Consider the following 16,566-nt stretch of genomic DNA (forward strand, 5'->3'; position numbering starts at 1 on the left):
CTCAGAAACCGATAGTGGTCTGGATGAATCGGAATGTGAAGATATGCATCCTGTAAGTCTATCGTGGACATATAATTACCTTGCTGAACAAAAGGCAAAATAGTCCTCATAGTCACCATCTTGAAATTAGGGACTCTTAAAAAACGATTCAAAAACTACAGATCCAGAACTGGCCTGAATGAATTTTCTTTCTTTGGGATCTGCCCCCCCCCCCCCCCACCAGCTGAACTGGATCGAGGGCCGCACCATCATGCAGACTTGGGGGCTGGCTTTGGTTTCTTAAAAGGCTTGGGTTTATTCCAACTTGAAGGTTTCCAATTGGAACCAGACTCTTTAGGGGAAGGATTGGTTTTCTGTTCCTTATTCCGTCGAAAAGAAAGAAAACGATTAGAAGCTTTAGATTTACCCTTAGATCTTTTATTCTGAGGCAAAAAAATTCCCTTCCCCCCAGTGATAGTTGAAATAATTGAATCCAACTGAGAACCAAATAAATTGTTATCTTGGAAAGAAAGATAGTAATCTAGACAGATACCATGTCAGCATTCCAAGATTTGAGCCATAAAGCTCTTCTAGCTAAAATAGCTAAAGACATAGATTTAACATCAATTTTGATGATATCAAAAATAGCATCACAGATAAAATGATTAGCATGTTGAAGCAAACGAACAATGTTATACAAATCAGGATCTGTTTCCTGTTGCACTAAGCTATCCAACCAAAAGGTTGATGCAGCTGCAACATCAGCAATAGAAATGGCAGGCCTGAGAATATAGCCAGAATATAAATAAGCTTTCCTTAGATAAGGTTTAAGTTTCCTATCCAAAGGATCTTTAAAAGAAGTACCATCTTCCATAGGAATAGTAGTACGTTTGGCAAGAGTAGAAATAGCCCCATCAACTTTGGGGACTTTTTCCCAAAACTCTAATCTAATCGCTGGCAAAGGGTACAACCTTTTAAACCTAGGAGGAATGACAGAAGTACCAGGCTTAAAATCCATTCCTTAGCAATCACATCAGAAATAGCATCAGGAACTGGAAAAACCTCAGGAGTAACCACAGGAGGTTTATAAACAGAATTTAAACGTTTACTAGTTTTGATATCAAGAGGACTAGACTCAATATCCAAAGTAACCAACACTTCTTTTAACAAGGAACGAATATACTCAATCTTGAAAAAATAAGTAGATTTGTCAGTGTCAATGTCTGAGGTAGGATCTTCTGAATCAGAGAGATCCTCAGAGGAGGATATTTTCAGTATGTTGTTGGTCATTCGAAATTTCATCAATTTTATGAGAAGTTTTTAAAGACCTTTTACGTTTATTAGATGGCGGAATAGCAGACAAAGCCTTCTATATTGCATCAGCAATATAGTTTTTCATATCAACAGGGATATCATGTACATTAGATGTTGAAGGAACAACAGAAACTGTACTAGTACTGATGGAAACGTTTTCTGCGTGCAAAAGCTTATCATGACAACTGTTACATCTTACAGCTGGAGATATCTCAGCTAACTTACAACAGATACACTTAACTTTGGTAGAACTGTGATCAGGCAGCAGAGTTCCATCAGTTGCTTCTGAGACAGGATCAGATTGAGACATCTTGCAAAATATAAAAGAAAAAACAACATTAAAGCAAAATATACAATTTCCTTATATGGCAGTTTCAGGAATGGGAAAAAATGCAAATAACATAGCCCTCTGAGCATATAGATGGCAAGAGGCATATAGGAAGTGGGGTGAAAAATAAACTAAATTGTTTGGCGCCAAGTATGACGCACAACGCAAAAGGAAGTTGAAATTTTTTTTTGCTGCCAACAACATCCAGAAATGACGCAACTCGTGTGATAACAGACGCAACCTTGTGCAAGGAAACCTGGTGTCAACTAAGACGCCGGAAATGACAAACTTGCGTAATCAAAGACGTACCTTCGTGCCAAAAATGACGCAATAAATAACAGCATTTTGCAACCTCGCAAGCCTAATTTTGCCCGTGAAATGTAAAGAAAAACAGTCAATTTGAAAAAAAGGACTATATCCCAGGTAATAAAAATAACTTCCTAAAACATGCTTTCCAAACTGAAACTGACAGTCTGCAAAAAGAAATATATTTGCCATGAGTCAGATCTATGTATAAGTAAAATACATATATTTAAAACTTTATATTAATACATATAGAGTAGAACAAGTCTCTATATGAGGTGCGCAAAGTTCATAAGGGCGTTCAGTAGGTGGATGTTCCCAGAGTCTTCCGGAGAAGCAGGCAGCACTCTTGGAAAGTGAAGGTGGATGCCTGTGAATCAGAGAGAAAGAAAGAGGCGCCTCATGGGATAGTATCGTAACAACCAAATAAGGCAAACAATGAGACAGCCCGTGATGGGATATACTCACAAGGATAGCGGCATATGAAGATGCCTAGTAGAGCGGGGCGGGACTTTAGGTCGCCCGACAAACAAAACAGTGCGTGGAGACGTCAGGTCACGGGGCCCCGTTCAGCCAATCCACGGCTACAGAGGATCAGTGTCGGACGTTAGAGCTGTTCCGGGAGTAGCCAATGCCAGGCTTCACGTATGGACAGGCAGGTCGGCAGACCAATCAGGATAATGGAAAGGGTATACTCAGGCGCCAGCAATACGGAGGCTAAGGTTAAAATAAGGATTTATTATTATATTATTACAACTGCATGGATCCACGCTAAAATTATAAAAACAATGATCTAAAAGTCTAAAAACATTCTATCTCTATAGTGAGGAACAGACTGTTATGGAGTTACCCTATACAGTACAGTATGTCCCAGTGGGTTACCAAAGGGACAGATAAAAAACAACAATAAGTACAATTGGAAATTAAAAATAAATATGGAAAAAAATGGTAAAAAATGTGATTAAAAAATGAATGTTCAATGGATGATGTCCAAGTGAGTTAATAAAAAATTCTACTCTTGGTAGTGAGTGTCCGTGTAAAAATATAAAAAAAAAAGGAAAATGAAAAATGTGTAAAATGTAAAAAAGGAAATCCGAATGTGAAAAAATATATAGTCAGTGAAAAAATGATAAGTGCGGTGTCCTGGGAAATTCAAAAAAATCAAAGTCAATATTAAAAAAAAAAAAAAAAAAATCCTGTGAGTGTCTCAAAGTGTTTAAAGAAAAAATCCTATGAGTGTCCAAAAGAAATCCTATAAGTGTCCAAAAGAAATCCAATGATAGTCTGTTTATTCTGTGCTGTCCAGTGTGAAAGAAGGCTCAGTGTATAAAAATAATCAATACACCAAAAATAGTGCACCAAAAATTAAACAACAGAAAAAACCTGCAAGGAAAGAGACAAGACACAATGTGTAAAAACTTCACAATAAAATCCTCCTAATGGAATAGAGCTTACCAGGTAAGCTCTATTCCATTAGGAGGATTTTATTGTGAAGTTTTTACACATTGTGTCTCGTCTCTTTCCTTGCAGGTTTTTTCTGTTGTTTAATTTTTGGTGCACTATTTTTGGTGTATTGATTATTTTTATACACTGAGCCTTCTTTCACACTGGACAGCACAGAATAAACAGACTATCATTGGATTTCTTTTGGACACTTATAGGATTTCTTTTGGACACTCATAGGATTTTTTCTTTAAACACTTTGAGACACTCACAGGATTTTTTTTTTTTTTAATATTGACTTTGATTTTTTTGAATTTCCCAGGACACCGCACTTATTTTTTCACTGACTATATATTTTTTCACATTCGGATTTCCTTTTTTACATTTTACACATTTTTCATTTTCCTTTTTTTTATATTTTTACACGGACACTCACTACCAAGAGTAGAATTTTTTATTAACTCACTTGGACATCATCCATTGAACATTCATTTTTTAATCACATTTTTTACCATTTTTTTCCATATTTATTTTTAATTTCCAATTGTACTTATTGTTGTTTTTTATCTGTCCCTTTGGTAACCCACTGGGACATACTGTACTGTATAGGGTAACTCCATAACAGTCTGTTCCTCACTATAGAGATAGAATGTTTTTAGACTTTTAGATCATTGTTTTTATAATTTTAGCGTGGATCCATGCAGTTGTAATAATATAATAATAAATCCTTATTTTAACCTTAGCCTCCGTATTGCTGGCGCCTGAGTATACCCTTTGCATTTCTGTTCACACTTGGTGGTAGCTAGGTACCACCTTCTCAGGCACACAAGGTTTAGTTGGCGCTGGGATACATCTCCTCTTTCCACAATCAGGATAATGGATCAGGATAATGAAGAGCAAGAAGTGGTATGGATAAAAAACTCGTATTTGAGTTATTTCAAAACAAATGGCATACAGCAACCCGTTTCTCGACCTACGGGTCGTTTCATCAGGCTGATCAGGCTCATCAGGCCGTGGATTGGCTGAACGGGGCCCCGTGACCTGACGTCTCCACGCACTGTTGTGTTTGTCTGTCGGGCGACCTAAAGTCCCGTCCCGCTCTACTAGGCATCCTCATATGCCGCTATCCTTGTGAGTATATCCCATCACGGGCTGTCTCATTGTTTGCCTTATTTGGTTGTTACGATACTGTCCCATGAGGCGCCTCTTTCTTTCTCTCTATATTAATACATAAAGCACCAAACCCTAGCTGAGTGTGTCTTAAATAATGAAAACATACTTACCGAAAGACACCTATCCACATATAGCAAATAGCCAAACCAGTACTGAAAAAGTATCAGCAGAGGTAATGGTTTATAAGAGTATATCGTCGATCTGAAAAGGGAGGTAGGAGATTAATCTCTATGACCGATAACAGAGAACCTTTGAAAGGATTTCCCCCAAGGAAAACCAAAAAATCAATAGCTGATACTCCCTTCACATCCCTCTAACAAACATTGTACTGTGAGAAGCGCTTACCATAGAAGAAAAATCAAGCACAAACTAACTTCACCACCTCCATAGGGAGGCAAAGTTTGTAAAAACTGAATTGTGGGTGTGGTGAGGGGTGTATTTATAGGCATTTTGAGGTTTGGGAAACTTTGCCCCTCCTGTAGGATTGCATATCCCATACATCACTAGCTCATGGACTCTTGCCAATTACATGAAAGAAAGATAAGGAAGTCGAAGAGGCCCTCTGAGCCCTACGCCTCATGGAAAGGAAGACAAACAACGAAAGAAGTTCATCTAAATTCCATTGAGGCCTGAAGATAGAACTTCAAGGCACAAACCACATCCAGAATTACATTATAAAAACGTTCCTTCAACGAAGAAGGATTAGGACATAAGAAAGGAACCACAATCTCTTGATTGATGTTGTGAAATGACACATCCTTAGGAAGAAAACCTAACTCGGTTCATAGAACAGCCTTATCAGTGTGGAAAGCCAGATAAGGAGGGACACATTGCAAATTATCAATCACAGATACTCTGTGCGCAGAAGCAATAGCCAGTAGAAAAGGAACCTTTCAAGACAACAATTTATTGTCTACTTCATGCATAGGCTCCAACAGAGCCCGTTGCAAAACTTAAAGAACAAGATCTAAACTCCAAAGAGGAGCATTAGATCTAAACACAGGTCTGATCCTAGCAGAGCCTTAACAAAATACTGCACATCTGGAGGCTCAGCGAACCTCTTGTGCAGTTTCACAGACAGGGCCGAAAACTGTCCCCCCAGGGGACTTGCAGAAAAGCCCTTTTCCAGTTCATCCTGGAGAACAGAATAAGTAGGCCCTCCACAACTTATGATAGATGCGACGAGCAACCAGCTTACAAGCTCGAATGAGAGTAAACATAACTCTCTCAGAAAACCCTCTCTTGGCTAGGACTTAGCGGTCAATCTCCACGCAGTCAGCCTCAGAGAATCTAGACATTGATGAACAAAGAGACCTTGTTCAGCAGACCCCTGCGACAAGGTTACTTGCATGGAGGAGATGATGACATCCCCACTAGATCCGCGAACCATATCCTTCGCGGCCAAGGCGGAGCAATCAGAATCAATGAGGCCTGCTTGAATCAAGACACTACACTAGGAAGTGTAATGGTAACGGCCGGAAAGATAAATTAGATTGAACCTCCAAGGCACCGCTAATGCATCTGTTAGCTCTGCATGAGGAACCCTGTACCTCGACCCATATCTGGGTAGCTTGGTATTGATACTTCATAAGATCCTCCTTTTGCAAATCTCCGCAAACACCCGGGATGGAGAAACCATTCCCCCGGAGGAAAGGATTGTCTGCTGAGGAAAACCGCTTCCCAGCTATCCACACCCAGAATGTGGATTGCTGACAGCGAACAAACGTGGATCTTAGCCCACTCCAGATTCTGAGATACTTCCCTCATAGCTAGGGAGCTTCTCGTTCCCCCCTGATGGTAGATGTAAGCCACCAAGGTTATATTGTCTGATTGGAATCTGATAAACTTGGAAAAAACCCAGCAGAGGCCAAGCCTTCAAAGCATTGTATATTGCCTGAAGATCCAAAATGAGGGAGCTTTCCTCCTGAGTCCAAAGGCCCTGTGCCTCCCTGGCACCCCAAACAGCTCCCCATCCTGACAGACTCGCAACCGTAGTCACAATCACCCAGGATGGTCTTAAGATGGACGTCCTTCAAAACAAGTGATCCGGACAAAAAAGCCAAGAGAGCGGTTCTCTCGATCAGATGTCCTGAGAAATTTGTTGAGACAGATCTGATGATCGCCGTTCCACTGCTTCAGCATGCGCAGGTGCAAGAGTCTGAGGTGAAACCTGGCAAAGGAATGATGTCCATGCTGGACACCATGAGACCTATCACCTCCATGCACCGAGCCACAGATGGCCTTAAGGAGGTCTGGAAAGCAAGACATGTTGAAGCTATCTTGCAACGTCTCTGGTCCGTTAGAATATTCTCATTCTAATATAGTACCCATGAATTCTATCCTTGTACTTGATACAAGAGAACTCTCTCTATCTTCCATCCATGGGATCGAAGACAGAGGAGAGCTACGGCTTCGAAAAATTTATTGGAGTCATAGCTAGACCAAACGGAAGTGCAATAAACTGGAAGTGCTGGTCCAGGAACGCAAACCGTAGGAACTGGAAGTGATCCTTGAGGATTGGTACGTGAAGGGAGCATCCTTCAGATCTATTGTGGTCATGAACTGCCCTTCTGAACGAGGGGAAGAATGGACCTCTTGTCTCCATCTTACAAAGGGGACATTTAAAAACTTGTTCAAGCACTTTAGATCCAGATTCGGACGGAAAGTTCCCCTCCTTCTTCGGGACCACGAAAAGGTTTAAATAGTATCCCAAACCTCTCACTGCGATAGGCACCGGGACAATAACTCCTAAGAGGACAGATCCCGTATGCACCCCAGAAAGACTCTCCTCCTTTCTGGTCAGGAAGACAGGAGAGAGAGGAGGAATCTGCCCTTGGTGACTTGAAACCTATCTTATAACCCTGAGCTATGACCTCCAGGACCCATGGATCCTGCACATCCCTGAACCAAGCGACGAAAAGGAGCAACAGACTGCCCCCTACACGATCCAGAAGAGGACCGGGGACCGCCCATTCATCCCGACTTAGACTCGGCGGGCATCTTGCTCTGCTTGAATTTATTTCAGGACTGAGCCAGCTTCCAAGAGCTCTTGTTTTGCTCTGGCCTAGCTGACATGGGCTTTATCAGAACAAAAATTGTCCCTTAGACTAGTTCATATTCTCTTGCGGTAGGAGGGCACCCTTGCCCCCCCCCCCGGAGATAATTGAGTCCAGGCCTGGACCAAACAAAATCATTCCCTGAAAGGGGAGGGAAAGAAGTCTAGACTTAGAAGTCGCATCCGCAGACCATGACTTCAGCCAGAGCCCGATGGGCCTGAACAGAAAAAGCTGTAGCATTCAGACGAATAATCTGCATATTAGCATCACAGATAAAAGAATTAGCAACCTCAAGGCCTTAATTCTTTCCTGAAGAACATCGAGGGGACCCACCCCCTCGATCAAATCCTGTAAGGAGGCGCACCAATAGGTAATTGCTCCAGCAACCACGGCAACAGCCGCCGCTGGTTGAAAACCAAATATCCCGTATGTTGAATCAGAGTTTCCATCTTTTATCCATGGGCTCCTAAAACGAGAGCTATCCTCAAGCAGGATAGTAGTACGTTTAGCAAGGGCGAAGATAGCACCATCCCTTTTAGGGATGGAACCTCACAACTCTTAGTCAAGGACCGGGAACAATTTGCTAAAGAGAGAAGAGGGAAAAAAGGAATCCAATCCTGTCCCATTCATTCTTAATAATGTTTGCCATCTAACAGGAGCAGGCAATCTAATTTAGGAATCAAAAGGTTCATCAGGCAATTTGGCCTCTGAAACCTGAATTCGCCAAAAACTTCTGGTTCCTCCGCAGCTGGAGGTTTAGAGGCAGCAGACTCCGACCCAGAATGTTCATACTCTGAAGTCTCAGAAAGAACTTAATCCTCGGATAACTGTATCAGTTAAATCTAATAAATTATCTGATGTACTCTGGGAAGGAGTGCAATATGTAACCTTTCGCTTGCTCTTGGCAGGGTGAGGTAAAGCATGAAAGGCCACAGACACCGCCGTCTGAACTGCGCAGTAACGTCTGGAGAAAAAAAGGCCCTCTCCAGATGGAGGATCAGCAATGCTACGGGAAACTGCATGTGTAGAGAGAGAAGAATGTAGGGTAGGCACCTCACTGGACGACAACTCCTCAGAGGTGGATAGCTCAGTGGTATCAAACATATTTGATATTATCACATTATCAAGGCATATGTAACATAATTGAGAGGGCGGATATAAGGCCTCCTCACAATATAAACAGGAATTACTGTTTAGGAATAGATGGAGTACCCTCTAAAGTAACAGAATCCTCCGTCGCTAGTGAAATGAGAAGAACTATAGAAAATAAAACAATCTTATTTTATTCACAAAAACGGCACCCTTATATCCCAAAGGCTGGGGCATTCCCCACCTCCTATGACTCAGATAGTACAGAGATTTATGACTCCTCTCTGATAAACACCTGGTCAGGAAAGAGGGAATGAAAACTATGCAATGCAGGACCGTCTCTGCTATGAGAAAAAAGGCGCCAAACCTGTAAGCTGCACAGCTCTCAAAGTAAAACCTGTATATTCCATAACAGCCTATAAACCAATAACATCTCACACATAAAAAAAGCATAAAATCAAATAAACATATAAGATTTTTCCCTACTGTTCAATAATCCCCCTCAGGAGATATTAACCCTTGATTCTATACAGATAAAAGGAGTCACAATGTGACCCTCTCTTCTTGCGTTATCATAAATGTATAAAAAAATGAAACAATCTTACCAGAATCTATGCCGTGGAACAGTAACACGGCCCTTCAAGTGTGACAGATAGTAGCGTCGCTTCTGACATGGACTTGAGAGAGAAGCAGGCAGCGAAACTCGTCAACGCCGATTGCTTATGGAGCTGTTAATATGAGTTGGGATGGTTTCGCAGAAAGACTCTCACTGCATCTCTGGATCCTAACTTTCATCCATGCTCTCACTGAGAGGCTGACAGGACTACTTAAAACTCCAGTCCCATCTCGAAGAGTACTACCCTCCATAAGAGAATACTTCGAAATCTTCTGACACTTCTCTGCCAACCTCCTGTGATGAAAGGCAAAGAATGACTAGGGTTATGAGGAAGTGGGGAAGGTATTTAAGCCTTTGGCTGAGGTGTCTTTGCCGCCTCCTCCTGGTGGCCAGGTTCAGTATTTCTCACAAGTAAGGAATGCAGCTGTGGACTCTTCCAATATTAAGAAGGAAATAGATATTAGTGGGGGACTTCCGGGTAGCGGACATCTTGGTGGTTGCTCTGAGCTTCAGCTTCTGAGGACCTCTCTAATATACTTGAATTTTCTGAAAAAGACCTTATCAGAATCTATTTTAAAATAGTTGGGAAGCTCACAGATAACACAATCCGAGAAATAGGGTTCTGGGTTGTGTAATGGCTCTACTGCCCGCAAGACCAAAGTTTTTGAATGGGGGCACTTCACTTTATCAAACCCCAGCACTTTCCCCAGAGATTAGCACACCAACTGCATCCAACTTAATTATTACATAGATATGGAGGGCGGTTCACTTTTATTCCTGAAAGAGTTTGCCTCCTTGTTCGACTCATATAAGAGTTTTTGAAAAACTTGAAGCCCACATTCACGCCTGCTTTGAGTCCCACCTGTATCATCTCCCGAGGATGGTGGTGCTGAAGAGGATATACTGCGACATCCTCACTAGTTCGAAACTAGCCACACGCAGACGGTGAATGCGGACAGCCTACACCCTAGTTTCTCAACCTGTGGTACATGTACCACTGGGGGTACCTGGAGCTACACCCTAGTTTCTCAACCTGTGGTACATGTACCACTGGGGGTACCTGGAGCTTTGGTAAGGGCAATCAGTGGCTTGCCCTTTAATTATCTTTTAACCACATTCTGGGGCATTTCACTTATTTTTGTGACCTAATAATATTTATGTGCATTTGGGGGTATTTAGGACAAATATTTATGTCGGACGGGGTATGTATGGGGTACTTGTAAAGAGTGGCTAATCACCCGTAAGGGTCTCAAGGCGCTGCTCATTTTGTCGACCTCGGAACGAGGAAAGGCTGAGTGGACCTCGCCGGGGATCAAACCTGCAACCCTCAGGTTGCTACAGAGCTCAGCCACAGCGCATTAGAATGCTGAGCTATCTGTCCGACTCACTTGCTACAAAAAGGGTGAGAAACACTGGCCTACACATTGCATGAAGCTTTTAGACACCGGCATTGACAAGTTTGGCATGAGAGACGGAAAACCACAACTAGAGAGGTGCTTTTACTTATGTAAATCTGCAAGCTAGGTGAGAACTAGGGGGAAATTTTCCATGAAGCATATGCCATTTCCACTGAAACATCTACATGCTCTGACGGTGGAGAGAATGCTAGGGATATATCTATTTATCAGCTTCAGGGGAGATTATATCACTACTGCCTGATTTTTCTTTAAAAGTTCACCATGAGCTTTATTTAGCAGTCAGCACTGCAGATAGATTTCTTCTAGCCGAAAAGTGCTCCCCCACAGGGGTCACAAACAATGAAGCTACCAGTAATACTTTCTGCTAGCACCGTAAGCTGTGGGGAAATTTTGGACTTATGAAACATATGGTATGTAACTTGCAGCTATAATCCCCAAACATGGAATCCCACTTTCAAATACTCTGGTGGAGAAAGGAATGTTTGCCAACTCCTTGTGGCCTTAAAATTGGATGAAACCTTTTAGAACTACTGATCGGTGAATGGGTAACCACTATGGCTGCAGGTTCTTACAAGAGAACCTGCACGCCGTATTTAACAAGCAGCGGTCATCAGACCGCTGCTTCCTTAATCATTTGCCACCTCTAAATTGGCAAAATTCAATCTCTGCGGTCTAGTCCGACCGGGGGGGATAGCGCTCGTGTGCAATGTTGAATTCCGCCAGGGGAATTCAGCCCGCCAGAGACAAGCTGCAGCGGACATGGGCGCGTATGTGCGCCCCTGTCTGTCTCAGCTTGATAAATCACCCTCTTAGAGAGCTACGGCTTTATTCTCCATCCATATCTAGCGTGCTTACAGGGAGCAAGTCACTGTCTGACAACCTGGCTTTCTCATGCTGAAACTCTAATGAAGCTTTGAGTTTTTGTGCTTAAATCTGAAGAGCTGCAAACATCCACAAAACAGCCTTTCTGTGCTGCGCTCTCACTCCCCGCCCCTCCTCACTGTCACCTGGCTTAGCCTCTGCACACACCGGACATAAATCTCTCACACGCAGCTCTGTAAAACATCTCAGGACCATGTTTCACAGATCTGTGTGTAAGAGATTTAAGTCCAGATGATTTCTTCTCGGTCAACTGCAATTTCTGAAGTTTAAGGGAATTACACTTTCATGACTCAGATAGAGCATGAAATGTTAAAAAAAAAATTCCATTTACTTCTATTATCTTAATTGCTTCACTCTCTTGGTATCCTTTGTTGAAAAGCATACCTAGGTAGACTCAGGAGCAGCAATGCACTACTGATTGGTGGACGCACATATATGCCTCTTGTCACTAACTTACCCAATGTTATCAGCTAGCTCCCAGTAGAGCACTGTTGCTCCTCCAACAAAGGATACAAAGAGAACGAAGTAAATTGGAAAGTTTTTAAAATTGTAAGTTCTTTCTGAATCGTGAAAAAAAAAGGTTTGAGTTTCATGCCCCTTTAAAGTAGACAAGTACCCATGATTATTATTAATGCACATTATTAAACATAAACAATACCAATGTCCATAATAAATCAAAATATACAACAAAACAACTATAACTATATATTTATGAAACAAGTCATCAAAAGGATATCTTTCAGTATTTGTGCTGTTGTACAGACGATAATCAATTGGTTTCTTACCCCTCTTCTAAAAAGTCGATGAAAGAAGCTTCTCTTTGGTCTAATGTTCTGTTTGCTCAGATCTAGGTCTGGTGACAAGCTGCCATCCATCTCGTAAACATTGATGTCCTTAAAACATTCTGTCTCAATCATCTGCAGATAGAAAGAAAGCGCTCATGAAAGACTTTATCAGAGCATGCCATTTTAAAAGTCTCATTTTATTATTTCATTAAATATGCTTTGAAATGTTATGCGTTGTCTCTGCTTTGTAACTGGTAAAATGACTTTCCTCTGTCTGCATCACAGATAGGGATGGGCGAATGTTTCTAAAAATTCGAAATTTAAAACGAAATTTTGATACATTTGTTCGTTCAAATGTTTATTTAACATTCTATTTTCAAATTTTCGTTTTTGAATTTTTCAATAAAATTCGAAAATATTCGTTCGAATAATAGAATGTTTAGCTATGTATTAATTCAATTTCGAAGTGTAATATTCAAATTCGAAATAGTATTTCTAGTCTACAACTGTGTTTTTTAAATGTAATATTCGAATTCGAATGCTACATTAGAATGTCACATTTGAATTCGAAATAGTATTTCTAGTCTAATACTGTGTTTTATAAATGAAATAATCAAATTTGAATGTGACATTCAAAAACCGTAAATAACATTCGATAATAGAATTTTTAAGAGTATTCATTCTTATCAACATTCTATTATGTAAATCGAATTTCTACAATAACATTCGTTCTAACATTCGAATATAAACACATTCGCCCATTCCTAATCACAGATTAATATTCAATGCACTATTCACGATGGAAAAAAACAGCAGTTCAATTGTATTAACTATTAGTTTTGAGTAAAATGTGAGAGAAAATAAACTAAGCTGACATTAAAGGACCAGTACATAATAAACAAATGCATGATAAAAAAGACAATGCAATAGCACTTAGTCTGAACTTCAAATGAGAAGTAGATTTTTTTTTCTGACAAATTTGTAAGTTATATGTATTTCCACTCCTGTATCATGTGACAGCCATCAGCCAATCACAAATGCATATACGTATATTCTGTGAATTTTTGTACATTCTCAGTAGGAGCTGGTGAGGCAAATGTAAATATAAAACGTTTGTTAATGGAAGTTCATTGGAAGGTTTTTTAAAATTGCAGGCTATATCTGAATCATGAAAGTTTAATTTTTACTTGAGTGTCCCTTTAAAGGGCCATTATAGTCAGAAACAAGTTAGAGCATGTAATGTTAAGACTACTGACCCAGCACCTCTGTGTTAAACTCCTGCAAAGGATTTAAATTACCGCTCAGGACCCAGGTGCATAGTCAATAGTCTAAAAATGACATGCTCTAAAGAATTAAAGTCATTTCCAGACTAAAGTGGCTCTTCAAAGACACAAGCACTATAACAAAGTTTTAGAAATTAAAAAAACAAAAACAAATTTGCAATATACTTTTATTATTTATATTGTCCAATCTGTCATTAAACTCTGAATATTGTGGTTTTTCCAGTTCCTAAAGTGCAGACTCAGGGACATTTATAATCGGCTTCAGCAGAGACGGAAACCTTATTTACAACATGACAGAGCCAATTGCTTTATGCAGACTAAACTACACTATATTTGTAACATTTTAACACCTCATTAAAAAAATGCTTCTGCATATTATTCACAGGCTAATATTTGCTTTAAATATATAATTCTATAAAGTATTTAATGTCTAATCAACCTTTAAGAGGAAATCAGTTTTAGTTTTCAATGTGTCAAAATGATATTTGTGCATGCCGACTGTTAGTATCATTAAAGACTAATCAACACAGTATATAGGCCAGATGCAGTACCTCTTGTTGCCAGGGGATGGAGACACACCCCGTTACAAACTTGGAATAAAAATCATCATCTGTGGTATCCAAGTTAACTCCTTTCACAGTAGAAAACTGCTCAATATCCAACACGTCCTTGCAATATACAGCACGGGGCTGGTGAAAGGAAAATAGGGTTAATATATACAGCTATGTATTTATATATATATATATATATATATATATATATATATATATATATATATATATATATATATATATATATTTCTGGTGTAAGAGTTTAGTACATTAAAAAAACAAACACAAAAAACGTATTGTGTTGAACCTTTTACAGATCTTAAGACTCTACTGGGTCTTTTTACTTTGTGCTATAGACCAGTATTAGAATACACTCTACATTACACTTCTTGAGCAGGAGGGTAACATGCTATAATACAGAGCTGCGTAAATAAAAAAAAAAACTTAAAAGGAATAGTCTAGTCACAATTAAACTTTTATGATTCAGATAGAGCAACTTTCTAATTTACTCCTATTATCAATTTTTCTTCATTCTCTTGGTATCTTTATTTGAATGTAAGCTTAGAAGCCGGCCCATTTTTGGTTCAGCACCTGGGTAGCGGTTGCCGATTGGTGGCAACAACACCAATCGGAAAGTGCTACCCAGGTTCTGAACCAAAAATGGGCCGGCTCCTATGCTTACATTCTTGCTTTTTCAAAAAAGATACCAATATAATGAAGAAAAATGAATAGGAGTAAATTAGAAAGTTGCTTGAAATTGCCTGCTCTGAATCATTAAAGTTTAATTTTGACTACACTATTCCTTTAAAAAAAATGTCTGGATTAGTTTGTTAAGAATTGCCAACAAACAAGACTGTCCCATGAGAAAGGAAGATGTTTGATACTCAAAACATGCTAATCAGACCAGAAAACCAATGTAATAGGTCAGCTGCCTGGCTGAAGTAATTGCCAAAAGAAAGTGTTCAACTTGAGATTAGAATGAGATGGTTCCTATAAGTTGCTATCAAGGGTTTAAAGAACTAAAGGTAAATTCTAGGGATGAATCGAAAACTTGCCCTTGCATCAAACTCCCTGTATGGCTGATAAGACCTGGATTTCCAAAGCACCATAATAGAAACCAAGGGTATTGCAAAAGAATCCCAAAGAAATCTATAGTGACTGCATGTATGCAGAAAAATACCATTGCAATTCAGTAATAATTTAAAGAAGACATTTTATAAGCCTGAAAAACTAAATGAGCCCCTTGATCAGAAAGTCGAAATTTTTCCAAATGGCTTCTAATTTGCATAATTTTGTTGGTGTCCTTTGTTGAAAAACACACTTAGGTAGGCTCAGGAACTAGGAGCTATCTGACGGGAGGGGGATGTGGGTAAATAAAGAAAGAGTATTTCCAATTTCCAGAGGTATTTCTTAAATAAATGTATGAAGATTTTTTTACATTTTAAAATACTTTCTGTAGGTTATTCATTCTGAGGATTGTTTTAATGGAAAGTAATAACTAGTTTGCAAACCTCTGCTGTAGACGAATGATTCAAGCATTTCATAACAAAAAGGAGAGATGTGCAGATATGTATGACTCACAAGTACGCCAACAATATATTTTAACACCTTTGCTACCATGAATTTGAGAGAAAAACTTGTTTAAAGTACCAGATCATTTTTAGAATTTTTGCTATCACTCCGTTTAAACAGAAATATATTTACCTATTAAAACTATAAACATTTTTAAAGTAAAAAACCCAAGGTATTGATCTAGGCCCATTTGGTTATATATGGAGCCACTATTTGGCCGATTATCTCAAAATATCTAACTTTTTTGCAAACTTTGGGTTTCTCACTGAAATTATTTACACAAAACTACTGCAGTCATCCCCTTTCCATAGTGTAGGGAACACCAATTTTCCCTCCGCCCTCCTCTGCTGGACCGCCCATCCGTCTCCCTTCTTCCCTCCCACCCGGCACCAATAGAGAATCGTTACAAAGAGTGACACAGACATTGTTACTCTTTGTAATAATCAGCGATCTGGCTTCATATAAAGGCAGATGCCTTCTGCAATGGTTGCGTCTCCAGCTCTCTAAGCTGACAGCAGGGACGCAACATGCGTTTCTGTATTGGACGTAGGTACTATGGCAACACGCTGGGCAAAGTGCTGTGTGAGATAGAACCTATGTCTATATGGTGCAAAGGGTTAAAAGGACACGAAACCCATATTTTTTTCTCTTTCACAATTCAGATAGAGCATGCAATTTTAAACCAACAGATTTGTCGAACCCTGTTTTAAACTTCTATTATCCGATTTGTTTTATTCTCCCTTGTAGAAAAGCAAGGCTCAGAAGCTGCTGATT

At 39.8% G+C, this 16,566-nt stretch overlaps 1 protein-coding gene across 2 annotated transcripts in view; it reads right to left on the reverse strand.

Annotated features, from left to right (window-relative positions):
* GRK4 (G protein-coupled receptor kinase 4) overlaps positions 1-16,566 on the reverse strand; it is a 592,539-nt gene that overhangs the window by 21,974 nt on the left and 553,999 nt on the right. For both annotated transcript variants that reach the window (XM_053704194.1, XM_053704195.1), the window contains exons 14-15: positions 14,221-14,358; positions 12,387-12,518 (exon numbers count right to left, since the gene is read on the reverse strand). In XM_053704194.1, coding sequence (XP_053560169.1) covers positions 12,387-12,518; positions 14,221-14,358 — 270 coding nt within the window. The remainder of the gene's footprint in view (positions 1-12,386; positions 12,519-14,220; positions 14,359-16,566) is intronic.

Source organism: Bombina bombina, chromosome 2, assembly GCF_027579735.1.
Source record: "Bombina bombina isolate aBomBom1 chromosome 2, aBomBom1.pri, whole genome shotgun sequence".
Classification (NCBI taxonomy): Eukaryota; Metazoa; Chordata; class Amphibia; order Anura; family Bombinatoridae; genus Bombina; species Bombina bombina.